This window comes from Vombatus ursinus, unplaced genomic scaffold (genome assembly GCF_900497805.2).
Source record: "Vombatus ursinus unplaced genomic scaffold, bare-nosed wombat genome assembly UNPS02015012.1, whole genome shotgun sequence".
NCBI classification, from domain to species: Eukaryota; Metazoa; Chordata; class Mammalia; order Diprotodontia; family Vombatidae; genus Vombatus; species Vombatus ursinus.
The window spans coordinates 354,238-369,691 of NW_020954790.1; the positions used below are offsets into that span (position 1 = coordinate 354,238).

Here is a 15,454-nt window from a genome sequence, read left to right on the forward strand (position 1 = left end):
TGGGAAAGATCCCCCCTCCCCCCGTCCTGGGGACCCCCTTGGCCTCCTCAGGCCCCCGGTGGCTGCAGCGGGTGGACGGCGGCGGGGACGGGTTGCGATCTGCACATCGGGGCTCACAGACACCGTCCTCAAGCCCTCCTGCTCCCTGGCGTTCAGCCAGTGGCAGCATCTCTGCCCAGACGCCTCCGGGGCATCTTTGGCCTCCTGCCCTCTTGTCACTCCCAGCCTTGGCCCACATTCAGGGCTTTGCCCCATGGAGTATTGCGGTGGGCTCTGATTTGGTCTCTCCCTCTCCTGTTTCTCCACGTCCCCAGTGTCCACCAGCTACCCAAGGGACGTTCCTCACGCTCGGGTTTGACTCGGTCCCTCCCTCCAGGTCTGCCCTTGTCACCCTCCTACTCCATAAACTCCAGGCGCCCCATATTGCTTCCAGGATCAGATGTAGAATGCTCTCTCTGGCATTCAAAGCCCTTGAGAACCCAGTCCCCTCTTCCGTTTCCAGTCTCGTTACACCTTTGGCCCCTACTGGTACCATTCGATCCAACGGCACACGAGACCCTCCGTCTCTCAGCTCTGGGTATTTTCACCAGCCATCCCCCATGCCTAGAACACTCTTCCTTCTCTATTCGGGCCTCCCTGGCTTACCCTGAAATCCCAGCTAAAATCTCACCTTCAGCAGGAAGCCTTCCCTAACCCCCCCTTAATTCCAGTGCCTTCCTTCTGTTAATTTTCTTCTGTTTATCCTGGGTATCGTTTGCTTTGTGTATAACTGTGAGCATGTTTATCTCCCATTAGATTGTGAGCATGTAGTAGGCACCTAATAAACGTTTATCGATTAATTGAGCCCTATTTACTTGGGGATCGCATATTATTTCCTCTAAATTTCTATTTCTGCATAAGTTTTATAATGTCTGTCACTAGTACAGTAGCTACAGTGTAGTAGGATTTGTAAAGAAGCAAATAAAACACATATCGTGTCCAGGTTCAGAAGTTACTGCTGGGGTTTGTGATTTAAAAAAGTCGGACGGCCGCTGGGCTGGAGGATAAAATGCAGACTGCTCAGGGGGCAGTAACTCTCTCTAAAGCCAGCTTTATCACACAGGCCCATGACGCGGCCAGCCCTGGTCATTCCTGATCTCCATTCTTCGTTCATGAAGGCCGTCCCCCACACTGCCGTGCATTCCTCTCCCAGTTCTGATATTCTTTCAAGCCTCAGCTTGGGGCAGCACCCTTTGGTCAGGGTTCCTCTCCCCCCCCCCCCCCCCCCCCCGAGCTCTCTCAGTACTTCTCTGCCGGTGTCGACCTGGAAGTGAGAGTTGACCTTGTGTAGTGCTCTGTGGTTTGCCAAGTGTGGCTGTACCTCACCGCACACTCCCTGGACAAATGGAGGCTGTTCTCCTAGAACTTTCTCCTCTCATCTCACAGAGTATTATTGCTCACCATCTCCTCTTTCAGTCCAGTTTCTGACCAAAGCCAAACTCTTCAACATTCACTCTTGATCCCATCCCTTCCTGTCTTCTCCGACATATTACCTTCCTCCATCGTCCTCTTTCTTTCACTAATCTTCAGTATCTCCCTGTCAGCTGGCACTTGCCTATGTCTGTCTCATCTGTGAAAAACTCTCACTGGATACCACTGTATCTGCTAGATGTTGTCCCAGAGCCCTCCTCCCCTTCCTGGCTAAACTCTGAGACAGCCTTCTTCGCTTCTGTCCGTTGGTCTGGAGGCCTCTGCAGTTTGGATTGCAGCTTCGTCATTAACCCTAACTGGAACTGCCCTTGGCAAGATGACCCTCAGTCTCTTCTTTGCCACGTCCACCGTCTTCTCAGCCCTCGTCCTCCTTGGCCTCTTAACGTTGTGGATGGCCGTCTTCTAGTCTCTGAATTTTCATGACCCTGCTCCTTCTTGGTCCTCTTTCTACTTGTCTGCTCTTACTCTCCCTTATGAGGCTAGTCCTGCTCCCTGACTGTGTCTGTCCCCCAAGGACTGCTTTTGCCTTTCTTTGCAGCCCTAGCCGTATCATCCTGCCTGTTGGATCACGTTGTTGAGCTCTTATTCTTATTTTCCAGTTAAGGAAGCTTGGGTCCCTTGTGATTAAGATCATGCCCCTAGACATGAATTGTGATTGGAACCCAGATCTCTTCTGACTCCCTTGTGCTATATCACTTTTCTCCAATGTGGAAAATCTCACAGCTTAGTCTAAGGCCCTTGAGGGATGGGACAGTTTCTATTTTGTCTTTGAATTCTGAAATATTTTCTGTTCCCTTACAGAAAAAATGCCCCCTGACCCTTCCATCCCTGGTAACTCTGTCCTATGTCTCTTCTGCCCTTTGTAGATAAACCCCAAAAAGTCTGATATGCTTCCACTGTCTCTCCTCTCACTGTCTTAAACCCCTTATACTTAGGCTTCCAACCTCATCAGTCCACCCAGACTGCTCTCTCCAAAGTTACCAGTGATCCCTTGGGGGCCAGTGGCCTTTTCTCAATCCTCAGTCTTCTTGACCTCTGCATTCTTTGACATTGTTAATCAGTCAACATTTATTAAGTCCCTGCTATGTGTCAGGCACCGTTCTAAGCACTGGGGATACAAAAAGAGGCAAAAGACCGTCCCTGCTTTCTAACCCTGATACTCTCTTCCCTGGGTTTCTCCTGGTTGTCCTCCTACCTCCCTGACCACTCCTCTTGTCTCCTTTGCTGGATCGACATCCAGATCATGCCCCCCAGCTGTAGGTGTCCCTCAGGAGTCTGTCCTGGGCTCTCTTTTCTTACTTCACTTAGTCATCTCATCAGCTCCCATGAATTTAATTACCATCCCTGTGTTAGTGATTCTCAAATCAACTTTTCCTGTTCCAATCTCTCTACCTATATCTAATCTCACATCTCTAATGGCCTTTTAGACCTCTCGAACTAGATGTCCAGTAGATATCTTAAACTCGACATGTCTAAAACAGAACTCATTGTCTTTCCCCCTAAATCTTCCCCTCCTCCTACCTTCTCTATTTTTGTTGAGGATAACACCATCCTCCCAGTCTCACAATTTACATGTCATCCTGGTTTCCTCACTATCTCATTCCCCATACCAATATGGTGCCAAGGCCTGTCACTTTCACCTCTACAACATCTCTCCAATATGTCTGCTTCTGTCCTCTGACCCTGCCCCCACCCTGGTACAGGCCCTCATCACCTCATGCCTAGAATATTGCACTAGCTGCTCGGGGGCAGGGGAGTCTCCCCCGACTCCAGTCCATCCTCCATTCAGCCACCAAAGTGATCCCAGGGGCTCCTTATCACCTGTTTGGCATTCAGAGCCCTTCATAACCTGGCCCCCTCCCACCCTTTACTCCCCACCCCATATTCTTTGATCCAGTGGCACCTGCCTCCTGGCTGTTCCGCCAACAAGCCCCTGCATCTCCCCACTCCAGGCATTCTCTCTGGCTGTCCCCCTGCCTGGCATGTTCTCCCTCCACATCTCCACTTACTGCCTTCCCTGGCCTCCTCTAAAATCTCACCTTCTGCAGGAAGCCTTTCCTACCCTCTCTTAATTCTGATATCCTCCTTCTATTAATTATTTCCTATTTGTCCTGTGTATAGTTTGTGCATGTTTGTTGTCCCCCGTTAGATTGTAAGCTCTTTGAGGGCAGGCACTGTCTTCTGCCTCTTTTTGTATTAGCACAGTGCCTGGCACATAATAAATGTTTATTGTTTGATTGACGGTGTTCTCAGTGCCTTAGCACAGTACCTTATAGTATGTGGGCAGAGGTAGCCAGCGTATCTGGAAGCCTTATGGCAGGACAAACCCCATTCACTGCTGATTTTTCCTCCTCAGACCTGCCTTCCCTAGACCGCCCTTCCCAAGAGGAGTGAGCTTCCTGGGGTCAGGAATGGCCCTGGTGTTCTTGACAGCCACGGCCCACCAGGTAAGTGGCAGCTTCCTACTTCCTCAAAGTGCAGACACTTCCTGTCTCGACGGCAGTAATTTGTGAAATCGTGGCTCTTGGAGAATCTTTGGTGCAGAGCTAGAGAGGACCTGGGAAGTCATTTTACAGAAGACTGGGAATGATTGCTTCATAGAGCCATCGACTTAGAGCTGGAAGGGCTGTGTGGGTCAGCCAGCCCTTATTTTACAGGAAAGGAGACTGAGGAACAGAGGGGTGAGAGGCAGCAGGTCCACCCCCCCACACACATACCCCTGTTAACTCTTTCATTTACGAGGCAGTCAAATCCACTAAACTTCAAGTTGAAAGGGGGATGCAAATAGATCTCATCATAATGTAGCTTCTGGGGTCAGTTGGCAGCTTGTTGGGTTCCTCAGATCTCAAATCTCAAGTTCAGGGTTTTCTGTGGGCCTTTGTCTCCTCAAAATCACGGCTCAAGAATCCCAGCCTGTGTTTTTCAGTTACTCGTTGGCCAAAGGACACAATTTAGTTCAAAAGCATTTGAGATGATGGGGTAGGGAAAGTCAGTCTTTTCCCCTGTGGACCTTGGGCACGCTCACTACAGGGCTTTGTTTCCCACAGTCCATGTGCTGATGCTTCGGGGCCTCGATGGCTTCTGGCAGTGGTATTGTGTTGGTCCCCATCCAGTGAATAACCAGAGTCCTTCAGCCTTGCCCTGTTAGTTAAACCAAACTTCTGCTTTGAGGAAAGCTTCCGGGTTCACCAAGTGTCCTAGTTTTGGCCCAGAATGTCTTGGACTTGGATGCTTTTTCCAGGGCTTCCCCAGAATTCTTAACAATTTATTCATGGGGCAGAACCAAACTTTCTCTGACCGTGAGTCAGAGTTTGAGTCTGGCAGCATCGTACAAAGTAAAAATAAGAGTCCACATATGATGGTGGAACCAAGGGACCCCAACGTGGAACTGGACTGAGGTTAGATTGCCCTGGTTAGTCTTAGGGAGTTCTGACGCCACCATGAGATGAATAGACAAGTGACGAGCCAGGAGTGTCAGGAGAACCCCCTTTCCCCCTCAGGGCCTGTTGTCTGCCCTCGGTAGCTCGCACTGTGCCGATGACGATTTCTTGCGGCTGGATTGTTGCTGTCCAGGGAAGAAACAGCATCGTGACTTATTTGTTCCAGGAGCTGAGATGAATTTTATTTCTTCAAAAGCTCCGACAATCCATAAAGTGAAAGTCATGTACTGCTAAGCCTAGCTCCCCTGGAGACTGCTCTTTTATTTCTCTTTCTTTCTTTCTTTCTTTCTTTCTTTCTTTCTTTCTTTCTTTCTTTCTTTCTTTCTTTCTTTCGTTCGTTCTTTCTCGAAGGCAATTGGGGTTAAGTGACTTGCCCAGAATCAGCTCCCACGGGTTTAATTACCATTTCTGTGCTATTGATAATTCTCAACTCTACCTATCCTGCTCAGTCTCTCTGCTGATCACCAATTTCATATCTGCAACTGCCTTCCAGACATCTTGAATTGGATGTCTAATTGACACCTTAAACTCAACATGACCAAAGCCAAACTCAGTATCATTTCCCCAAAACCTTCCCCTCCTATCTTTCCCTTCACAGTCCCTCAGGCTCCCAACCTAAGAGTCATCCAGAACTCCTCATTCTCTCTCCCCTAGCCCCCCGCCCCATATCCAGTCTGTTGCCAAAGCCTGTCCATTTCACCTCTGCACCATCTCCAGTATGCCCCCTTCTCTGCTCTGATACCACCACCCTCCTGGTGCAAACTCTTATCACCTCATTCCTGGACTATGGCCATAGCTACAGCAGTGGGGAGGGGGTGTCTGCCCACCTCAAGTCTCTCCCCACTCCAGTCCAGCCTCCATTCAGCCACCAAAGTGATTTTCCTAAAATACGGATCTGATCACATCACACACACACCCCCTTACTCAGTAAACTCCAGTGACTCCCAGTTGCCTTCAGGATCAAATACAGTTTTCAACCCCTCCTAATTGTAGCGTATTCCCTCTTTTAGTTATGTCCTTTGTGTCCTCTGTATAGTTTGTTTGTGCAGAGTTGTTTGCTTGTCTTGTCCGTTAGGTTATGAGCTCCTTGAGGGCAGGGACTGTCTTTTGTCTTACTGACGCTCAGTAAGTGCTTAATAAGGGTTTATTGATTGACTGGTCTTAATATGTAAACCCAGAAGAGTCAAAATGGAGAAAGGAAACTGTAGACCAATATCTCTAATTCCAGGGCTTAGTCACATGGTAAGTACTTAATAAATGCTAGTCATCTTGACTAATGAATTTTGATGTAGAAATTTTAAATAAAATATTAGCAGAGAGACTATAGCAACATATCACAAAGATTGTACGCTATGACCAGGTTGGATTTATGCCAGAAATGTAGTGCTGGTTCAGTATTAGGAAAACTATAAATGTCATTCACTATATTAATAACAAAAAAGACAAAAATCATGTGATTAAATCAGTAGATGCAAAAAAAGTTTTTCTATGTACATATTCTTTCCTTTGTTAGAATGTATGCTTCCTGAAGGCAGGGACTATTCCTCATCTGACAATATTGAGAGCCTAGCAGCCAGGCGGCAGGGTGGGTAGAGTGCTGGACGTGGGGGTCAGAGAGAACCGACTGCTTCCTGCAGTCACCCAGTCTGGTTTTGGACAACTCTGTTAGGAAGTTTTCTTTGACTTGATGCTGTGACGTTTTCTTTTTCTTTTTCTGATAGTATGGGTACAAAACCTTTTCCTTCGGATTCGCCTGTTGTTCCAGCCTCTCCTTTTTAGTGCACATATGTGCTTCTCGCATACCACGAGTTGTAGCATCTGTTCGCCACTGGCTGTGGACCCTGGGCCGGTCACTCTAACTCAGGCAACCCCTGAGGCTAGGGCATAGAGGGGTCTTGTGGCCTAGGGGGGTCCTTACTTACTCCTTGCCCAGCGGGGCTCAGAATTAGATCCTGCTGTCCCTGGTCTGTCCCAGAACATCTGGCTCACATGAACCCTGGGCTGTGTGTGTGTGTGTGTAGGGAGCAGAGAGCTCGGGTTTCCCTGAGTCTGCCTTGTGACATCCTGGTTCCCTCCAGCCTGAACACTGCCAGAAGTGGCCCCTGTAGTACGGTATCATCAGACATGGATCTCGAGGTGGAAAGGACCTCCTCCATGGTTCTCTAATACAGCCCTCTAACTTACAGAGATGGGGGATCTGGGGCCCAGCAAGATTAAAGTGACCTGTCCTGTGTCACTCAGGTTGTACCTGTCAAAGGCAGGTTTGGAAGCCAAGTCATCTGACTGCAGAACCTGTGCGTCTCCTGCACCAGATGAGGTTTGGTCCCTGGGTGAGCACCTCCATGTCTGGTATTTCAGGGCTCGGTGACCTTCAGGGACGTGGCCGTGAGCTTCACCCCGGAGGAGTGGGGACGGCTGGCCCCCGCCCAGAAGGAGCTGTACCGCGAGGTGATGCTGGAGAACTACGGGCACCTGGTCTGCCTGGGTAAGGACCCCAGGCCCCCCTTGGGATTCCGACTCTCCCAGTGAGGGTCTGATTCTTCCTTTGGGAAGTGCTGTGTGGTGGCTTGAATGGTGAGTGAATTTGGTTTAGCAGGCAAAACCAAAGGTTTCTGATACTTTTATGTCACTTGTTCCCAAATGGAGAGTTTTTCAGCCATTCAGGAAGCATTGATTAATCTCCCATTGAGTACAAGATACTTTGCTCTCAGAGAGCTTCCGGTCTGTGGGGGATCTTTGCTTGGAAACTGGAATCTAGCTGCCCACTCGTGTCGCCCTTGAGACTCTGTCTTCCCTGCCACTGGTTCCCTGAGGTCCAGAGTTGTGCCTGGAATCTCAGTTCCCACAGCCATGAAATCTTTGCACCCTCTTAGGAAGTAGTTCCAGTGAACTGAGGCCAGACCCACTGTGTGACCCCTTTCTTCCCATCTCCCAGGAGCACAGTACAGAACATTCTTTAGCAGAGCCTGATTTATCTCCATGGCGGGCCTTCCCTGACAGTAGAGAGGATGGGAATGCATTCTGAGTTGGCTCTGTCAACAGCCCTTCCTTTGCATCGGACAGGATTGGCAGCTTCAAAGCCGGATGTGATCTGCCAGCTGGAGCGAGGCGAAGCACCTGGGATGACAGGGGGAGACGTCGTCCCAAGGAGTGACCGTCCGAGTAAGTGAGTCGTGGCAGCCCGCCGGTCGAGTTTTCCCGAACCGAAACGGGCTGCCTCGGGGAGTGTTTGGTTCCTCTTCGGTGGAGGCCACTTTTGGGGTTATAGCCACGTTTCTCTTTCAGGTCGGTGACTTCTGAGTGTTGTCAGTGTCCTTGGCTGAGGGTTCCTTTGTCTTGGCAAATAACAAATGTGTATTTGGCATGTTTTAGACCAATTCAGAGAAGACTTTTTCTTCCACATGAGGTCCCTTCCAACTTGAATTCTTTGATTCTGGGATAATAGGAACATATAGCTGGAGCTGAAAGGAACTTCAGGCGTCATGTGGTCTAACTCCCTTATTCCTCATGCCTTAGGGAGATAATTGTGTGATTTGCCCAGGGTCACATAGGTAACAGACCGGACAGTTGGGATTTCAACCCAGATATTCAAACCCCAAAGGCAGTGCTCTTTTCATTCCTTCATGCTGTTTCCCTAAGACGTTTGGAATGAAATGAATAATTAATTTGTGTTCCTTCAAACATACTGTCTGCAGTTGTGTCCTCTCTCTCTCTTTTTTTTTTTCAGTCATATACTGGGTTTTCTGTTGTGTATAACAGGATCCTGGGTTTCTCCAAAAGGAAATGAAAGAGAAAACCTCAGAGGAGAATCTGAGGGAAAAGGAACAGGATTCATTAGGTCTGTTCTTCCTTTTGTTGCCTTCCTCTGGCTCAGAAATATGTTTATCAAGGGGCAGCTAGGTGGCGCAGTGAATAGAGCACCGGCCCTGAAGTCAGGAGAACCTGAGTTCAAATCCGACCTCAGACCAAACACTTGACACACACTAGCTGTGTGACCTTGGGCAAGTCACTTAACCCCAATTGCGTAAAAAAAAAAAAAACAAAAAAAAGAAAAAAATATGTTTATCAGGAATAAGGAGTATTTAGAATCATATTATCTTAGTTTTTCCTGGAAACTGAAGGGCAGGCCAGGCTAGCCCATGCCTCCCAATCAACTCAGGAATCTTCTCAATGTTATCTGTCATTGATGATCCTTCGATCTTATTTCAGTATTTATCTGAAGTCAGTTCAGTTCCTCGTGATAGATCCATTAGGATGGAAGAGGAGATTTAAACTCCACTTCTGTTTCTGCCAGTCATTCATTGTGGGACCTTAGGTACATCTGTACATCACTCTGAACCTCAGTTTTTTCATTTATAAAATGTAATAACTGACCTATCTCACAAGTGGTTTTGAGAATCAGTGTGAATGATGATTATACAAATTATAAATGTCTATAACAAACATAAGGTGGTGTTATTTGTTTTTCCTGTTGAGGTGAAACCGTTGGTTTTATTTTCCTAGAGGAGAAACAAGAAAGATCTAAGTGTAAGGTAGTGAATACATGGGGATGTTTACACTTTTCTTTTTTTCAGACTGGAAGACTAGGCCTGAAGCCAAGGAATCAATTCCAAAGCTGGACATCTCTATGGAAACATCATCTCAGAAAAAATTCACAAGATGGCGTGGTTCCTTGGTCTACAACTTCAGAGCAGCCTGCGGATATGATGCAGGGTTAAAGAGACAGCGGAGCAATGAGGAGACACATTCTCAGCCAAGAAAAATCATCCAAAGGAACACTCCCAGGAAAGCACAAGGCCAAGAATGTAACACCTATGGCAGAAGCTTCAGTCTTGGGCCAGCCATTTTCCCACAGCAAAGAGTATGTATAGGAGAGAGTCTCCAAGATTGTCATACAGGCAGAGGGAATATCAGTCTATATTCAGACTTACATTCATGTAATAGAATCTGCTCTAAGAAAATATTTTCTAAGTATAATGAGTATGGGAAATCCTTCAGTTCTAAATTAGACTTTATTGAATATCATAGACTATATCCTGCAGAACAAACATATGAATATAATGACTGTGGGAAAGCCTTCAGTAACAACCCATCCAGTAATTCCCATCAGGTAGCTCGTATTGGAGATAAACCTTATATTTGTAATGAATGTGGGAAAGCTTTCTTTCTGGGTATACACCTTATTGAACATCAGAGAATTCATACTGGGGAGAAACCTTATTCGTGTAATGAATGTGGAAAGGTTTTCCGCCTCAACACACAGCTTACTCGACATCAGACAATTCATACAGGGGAGAAACCTTATGAATGCAATGAATGTGGGAAAGTGTTCCGCCAGAGTGCCCACCTTATTCGTCATCAGACAATTCATACTGGGGAGAAACCATATGAATGTAGTGAATGTGGCAAGGTTTTCCGCTTGAGTGCACATCTTACTTGCCATCAGACAATTCATACTGGAGAGAAACCATACAAATGTAATGAATGTGGAAAGTCTTTCCGTGAGAAGAAAGGTCTAATTTATCACCAGAGAGTTCATACTGGAGAGAAACCTTATGTTTGTCCTGAATGTGGGAAGGCCTTCCGCCAGAGGACAGGACTGAGTTATCATCGGAAAGTTCACACTGGAGAGAAACCATATGAATGTCATGAATGTGGGAAAGCTTTCCGCCAGAGGACAGGACTAAGTTATCATCAGAGAGTTCACACCGGTGAGAAACATTATGAATGTCAAGAATGTGGGAAGGCCTTCTGGCAGAGTTCACAGCTTACCCAACATCAGAGGATCCATACTGGAGAAAAACCTTTTGAATGTCCTGAATGTGGAAAGGCCTTCCGTCTGATTGCACAGCTTAATCAACACCAGAGAGTTCACACTGGAGAGAAGCCTTATGAATGTCATGAATGTGGGAAAGCTTTCTGGCAGAATGCAGAACTAATTTATCATCAGAGAATTCATACTGGAGAGAAACCTTATAAATGTCATGAATGTGGGAAGGCCTTCCGTTTGAGTGAACAGCTCTCCCGACATCAGCGAATTCATACTGGGGAGAAACCTTATGAATGTCATGAATGTGGCAAGGCATTTCGTGTGAGTGGAAAGCTTACTCAACATCAGCGAATACATAATGGAGAGAAGCCCTATAAATGTCATGAATGTGGGAAGGCCTTCTGCCAGAGCTCAGAACTTACTCGACATCAGAAAATACACACAGGAGAGAAACCTTATGAATGTCTCGATTGTGGAAAAGCCTTCCGACAAAGTGCAGAGCTCACACTGCATCAAAGAAATCATACTGGAGAGAAACCATATGAATGTAATGAGTGTGGGAAGGCTTTCACCACTAGTTCAGCTCTTACTTACCATCAAAGAATTCATACTGGAGAGAAACCATATGAATGCCATGAATGTGGGAAAGCCTTTTCCCGAAGGGCAACACTTAGTCAACATCTGAGAATTCATACTGGCGACAGACCTTATGAATGTCATGAATGTGGAAAGGCCTTCCCCCAAAGGGTAGAACTTATTCGACACCATAGAATTCATGCTGGAGAGAAACCTTATGACTGTCATGAATGTGGGAAGGCCTTCTGGGAGAGTGCAGAATTAATTTATCATCAGAGGATTCATACTGGAGAGAAGCCTTATGCATGTAATGAATGTGGGAAGGCCTTTCGTGTGAGAACACAGCTTACTCGACATCAGAGAATTCATACTGGAGCCAAACCATATTCATGTAATGAATGTGGGAAGGCCTTTCGGGTGAGAACACAGCTTACCCGACATCTGAGAATTCATACTGGAGCCAAACCTTATAAATGTAATGAATGCGGGAAAGCCTATAGGCAGAGAGCGGATCTTACTAGACACCAGAAAACTCACACTGAAGAGAAACCTTAGGAATGTAATGAGTGGTGATAAACTTTATGTTTAGGGGAAATATTTTATTCAGCATCTAGATAATTTATATTGGAGTGAGAAATCTTATCAGTACAATCAGTATGCAAAATGCAAAATCAGAAAACAAAGCTTATTAGACTTTAGTGAATTTGTACTGGATAAAAAAAGCCTTATGAGTGTGGGCAGGCATCCTGTTACAACCCAGGATGTAATCAACATCAGAGCAGCGTACTGGAGACTATGTTTATGACAAACGTGGAAGATTTTCACCTTCAGATATCCTGTGTTTTCTGTCACAAAATATTGAAGGGAAACCCCATGATTGCAATTAATGTGGGAAGGCCTTTGGCTAAAACAGAAGCCTGCACCAGAGAATTAGTATTGAAGAGGAACCTTTTAAATTAATGTTCTTTATTGTGATTTCATAGTGTTCATTTTTTATTGTTAACTTAATTTTCCTCCCTCTCACCTGGTGATGTAAAAAGTTTATCAATTTTGTTAGTTTGGTTTTTTTTTTAAGAACCAGTTTTTAGTTTTATCAATTCTGTAGTCTTTTTCCTTTCTGAATTTATGCTCTATTTTCAGAATTGCCTGTTTGGTGTTTATTTGTTTCCTAATTTTATTAATCACATATTAGTTCACTAATCCTCTCTTTTTCCATTTTTTTCCTGTATGTTGTCAGGGATATACTTTTTGCTCTGAGGACTACTTTACTCAGAAATTCTGGTGTTTTGTCTTATTGTTATCCTCTTTCATATTACTGTTACTGTGATTTATTCTTTGACCCACTTGTTACTCAAGATGTCATTGTTAAGTGTCTGTTTAGGTCAGCTTCTTTTGTTTGTACTCTCTGTGTGTTACTTTTAATCTGTTCTCATCCGTAAGGTCGCAGTTAGTATTTATTTTTTACATTTTTCATTTCTTTGTACCCTGATTTATGGTCTGGTTTTATAAAGATACCCTGCGGTTTTGAGGGATGTGTGTATTCTGTTCCCATTCAGGAAACAGATCTAAACACTTCAGTGGTTCAGTTCTATGTTTTTCCTTTTGTCTGTGTTTCTGTTAGATTTATCTCATTTCTGGCACATTGCTGGACACATAGTAAATGCTTAGATTTTTTTCACTTACACAGATGAAGATCAGTGGATGGAGGAAGAGGTCATTTTTTTCATCAGGAAATTCTGTAGACCACACAGGCCAGAGGTTCTGAACATTTTTTGTCAGAGTTCCTTTTAGCAGTCTAATGAACCTTGTGGTATCTTCTTCAGAATAATTTTTTTTAATATATAAAATACATAGGGTTCCAAAGAAAACACTCACATACAGGTCTCAAAATATTTTTCAAATTTATTCATTGACTCTAGATTAAGAACCCCTGATTTACACAGAAAAGGGCCAGCTATTTGCAGTCTAGAGTATTTGAATGAAGATCAGTGGATGGAGAAACAGGTGATTTTCCCTGGTGAAGCCTACAGTAGAGCACCTGGAAAAAGGAGCAAATAGACAAGTGCAGGAAACTCATTATAATCCTCCCACATAGGCGAGATTATTCGAGTGATGGGGAACTTCAGTTATCCAGACATCTGCTAGAATGCTCCCTACCAAAAGCAAGCAAGCCTATAATTTACATAATAAATATGTAATATATAAAAATTATAATTTCTTGACCCACTTCGACAATAATTTTGTTCTTCAAAAAGTACCAGTTTTTAATCATCAAGAAGGAGCAATTGGTTACTGTGTTAGAAATGATAGGAACCTTGGGGGGAAGTAACCACCCCCTCCTAAACCCTGCTCCTCATGCAGGATTGTGGGCTGGAAAGGACCTTGGAGGTCATGTCCTCCAACCCCCTGATGTTTACATATAAAGTGAGGAAAGTGAGGTGGGAAAAAGACATGGGGATTGGCCCAAAGTCACACAAGTAGAGACATCACACGAGAGACTGAGAAAAAAAAAGTGAGGCATTCTCTGACTTTCATCCTGGGTTTTAGGAAAACATTTCAAAGTGCTGAAAGGAAGGATAGGTAGCATCTTAATGGCCTAAAATTCTACCAGGGAAGTAACTTTAGGAGGGGATTGGGATATTCAAGAATGAAATTCCTCAGGGCACGAAAGGGCAACAATTCTAATAAAGGAAAGCAGGAGTTATTAGACGACACTAATGTTTTCAGAACTTAGTACCTTAGTTTTGTAAAAGATGTACAGAAGATATAAGCAAAGGCAGGTAATGGATAAAGGCCACAAAACCATGGCATAGCCTAGTAGGAATAATTTCCATAGTGCAGAAATTGAGGATAAGGTAAGCCTGGTGAGGAGAACAGCCAAGTCAGTAAGCATTTATTAAGTGCCTACAGTATGCTAGGCAGAGTAGTGGATAGAGCAGGCGGCCTGGAGTCAGGAAGATCTGACTTCACATCTGGCCTCAGACACTAATTGTGGACCCAGGGCAAGTCACTTAACTCCTATTTGCCTCAGTTACTCCTCTGTAAAATAAGGACAGTGGAAGAGGAAATGGCAGACCACTCCAGTATCTTTGCCAAGAAAGCCCCATAAACAAGTCCATGGGCTTGTTGGACACAACTGAACGGGTATTAGGCACTGCAAAATACTGGAGATGGAAAGAACTGCAAAACAACATTCCTGCCCTCCAGGAGCACACAGTCTGATAGGGGAAACCATGTGCAAACAACTAGGTACAAATAAGCTGTGGATCAGGTAAATTGGAGATAATGTCAGAAGGAAGGCATGGCCCTTAAGGGAGATGAAGAAACACTTCTTGTAGAACGTGGAGCTTTAGATGAGACTTGAAGGAAGCCAGAAATTATGAAAAAGGGTTTGTGTCTTTGGTTTATTGTTTTTTTCGTAAGATGTATTAGAGGAAAGAGGATAGTCAAGGAAGAGGTAGAATCTTGAGAAGGATGGAATACTAAAGACCGACTAACGAGGATTCTCATTTTGCTTGGCCCTTGGATTGGAAAGGTCAGAACACAAAGGGCTTATAGAAGGTGGGTGATAAAAAGGGGAAATGAGAAGAGAGCACCTCTCAGTCTGAGTAATTCAGTTGGCCCAGATCCTCTATCAGGCTCCATAAAGACCTAGCAGGTGAGATTAATTACTGAGAGTGAGAGTTGAAAGACTTAGGAGCAGGTGATACTATAAAACTAAAGAAAGACAAATGTCTGGCTTCCAAAAACAATATAAGAAATGCATGAGTGTACACTTGTAGGCCAGTAAGGTTGATTCTTGGGGAAGTTTTTGAGCAGATTTAAAGAGATGGGTAGTGAATACCTAGGGAAGCAAAGATTACAAACCATCGCAGCTTTATCCAGGGCAAGTCATGCCGGACTGATGATCCTGGATGGACTTACCAAACTGGTAGATTAGGGGAAGGTTGGAGATATCATTTACCTACTTCTTTAGTAAAGCATTTGATAAAGTATCTCATTCTTTTAAAATAATTTTTATTGATACCTTTTATTGATACTCACTTTTCCCAAGGAATTCCTCCCCCGTCCCTCCCAGAAAGCCTTCCTGCCTGACAAGTGATGAGAGGAACAAAAGTAACTCAGCAATAGACCAAAATATCAAAGCTCTGAGGCACCCGGCATTCCACACGCAGTCTTGTTGGTCTCCCCCCCCCCC

The 15,454-nt window shown here is 45.0% G+C and overlaps 1 protein-coding gene across 1 annotated transcript in view; it reads left to right on the forward strand.

The window, feature by feature from the left end:
- LOC114030755 (zinc finger protein 420-like) overlaps positions 1 to 12,788 on the forward strand; it is a 13,391-nt gene extending 603 nt beyond the window's left edge. Inside the window, exons 2-5 of the mRNA XM_027845625.1 lie at positions 3,827 to 3,917; positions 7,269 to 7,395; positions 7,974 to 8,072; positions 9,485 to 12,788. Coding sequence (XP_027701426.1) covers positions 3,882 to 3,917; positions 7,269 to 7,395; positions 7,974 to 8,072; positions 9,485 to 11,811 — 2,589 coding nt within the window. The 5' untranslated portion in view covers positions 3,827 to 3,881 and the 3' untranslated portion in view covers positions 11,812 to 12,788. The remainder of the gene's footprint in view (positions 1 to 3,826; positions 3,918 to 7,268; positions 7,396 to 7,973; positions 8,073 to 9,484) is intronic.
- Positions 12,789 to 15,454: the final 2,666 nt, after the last annotated feature.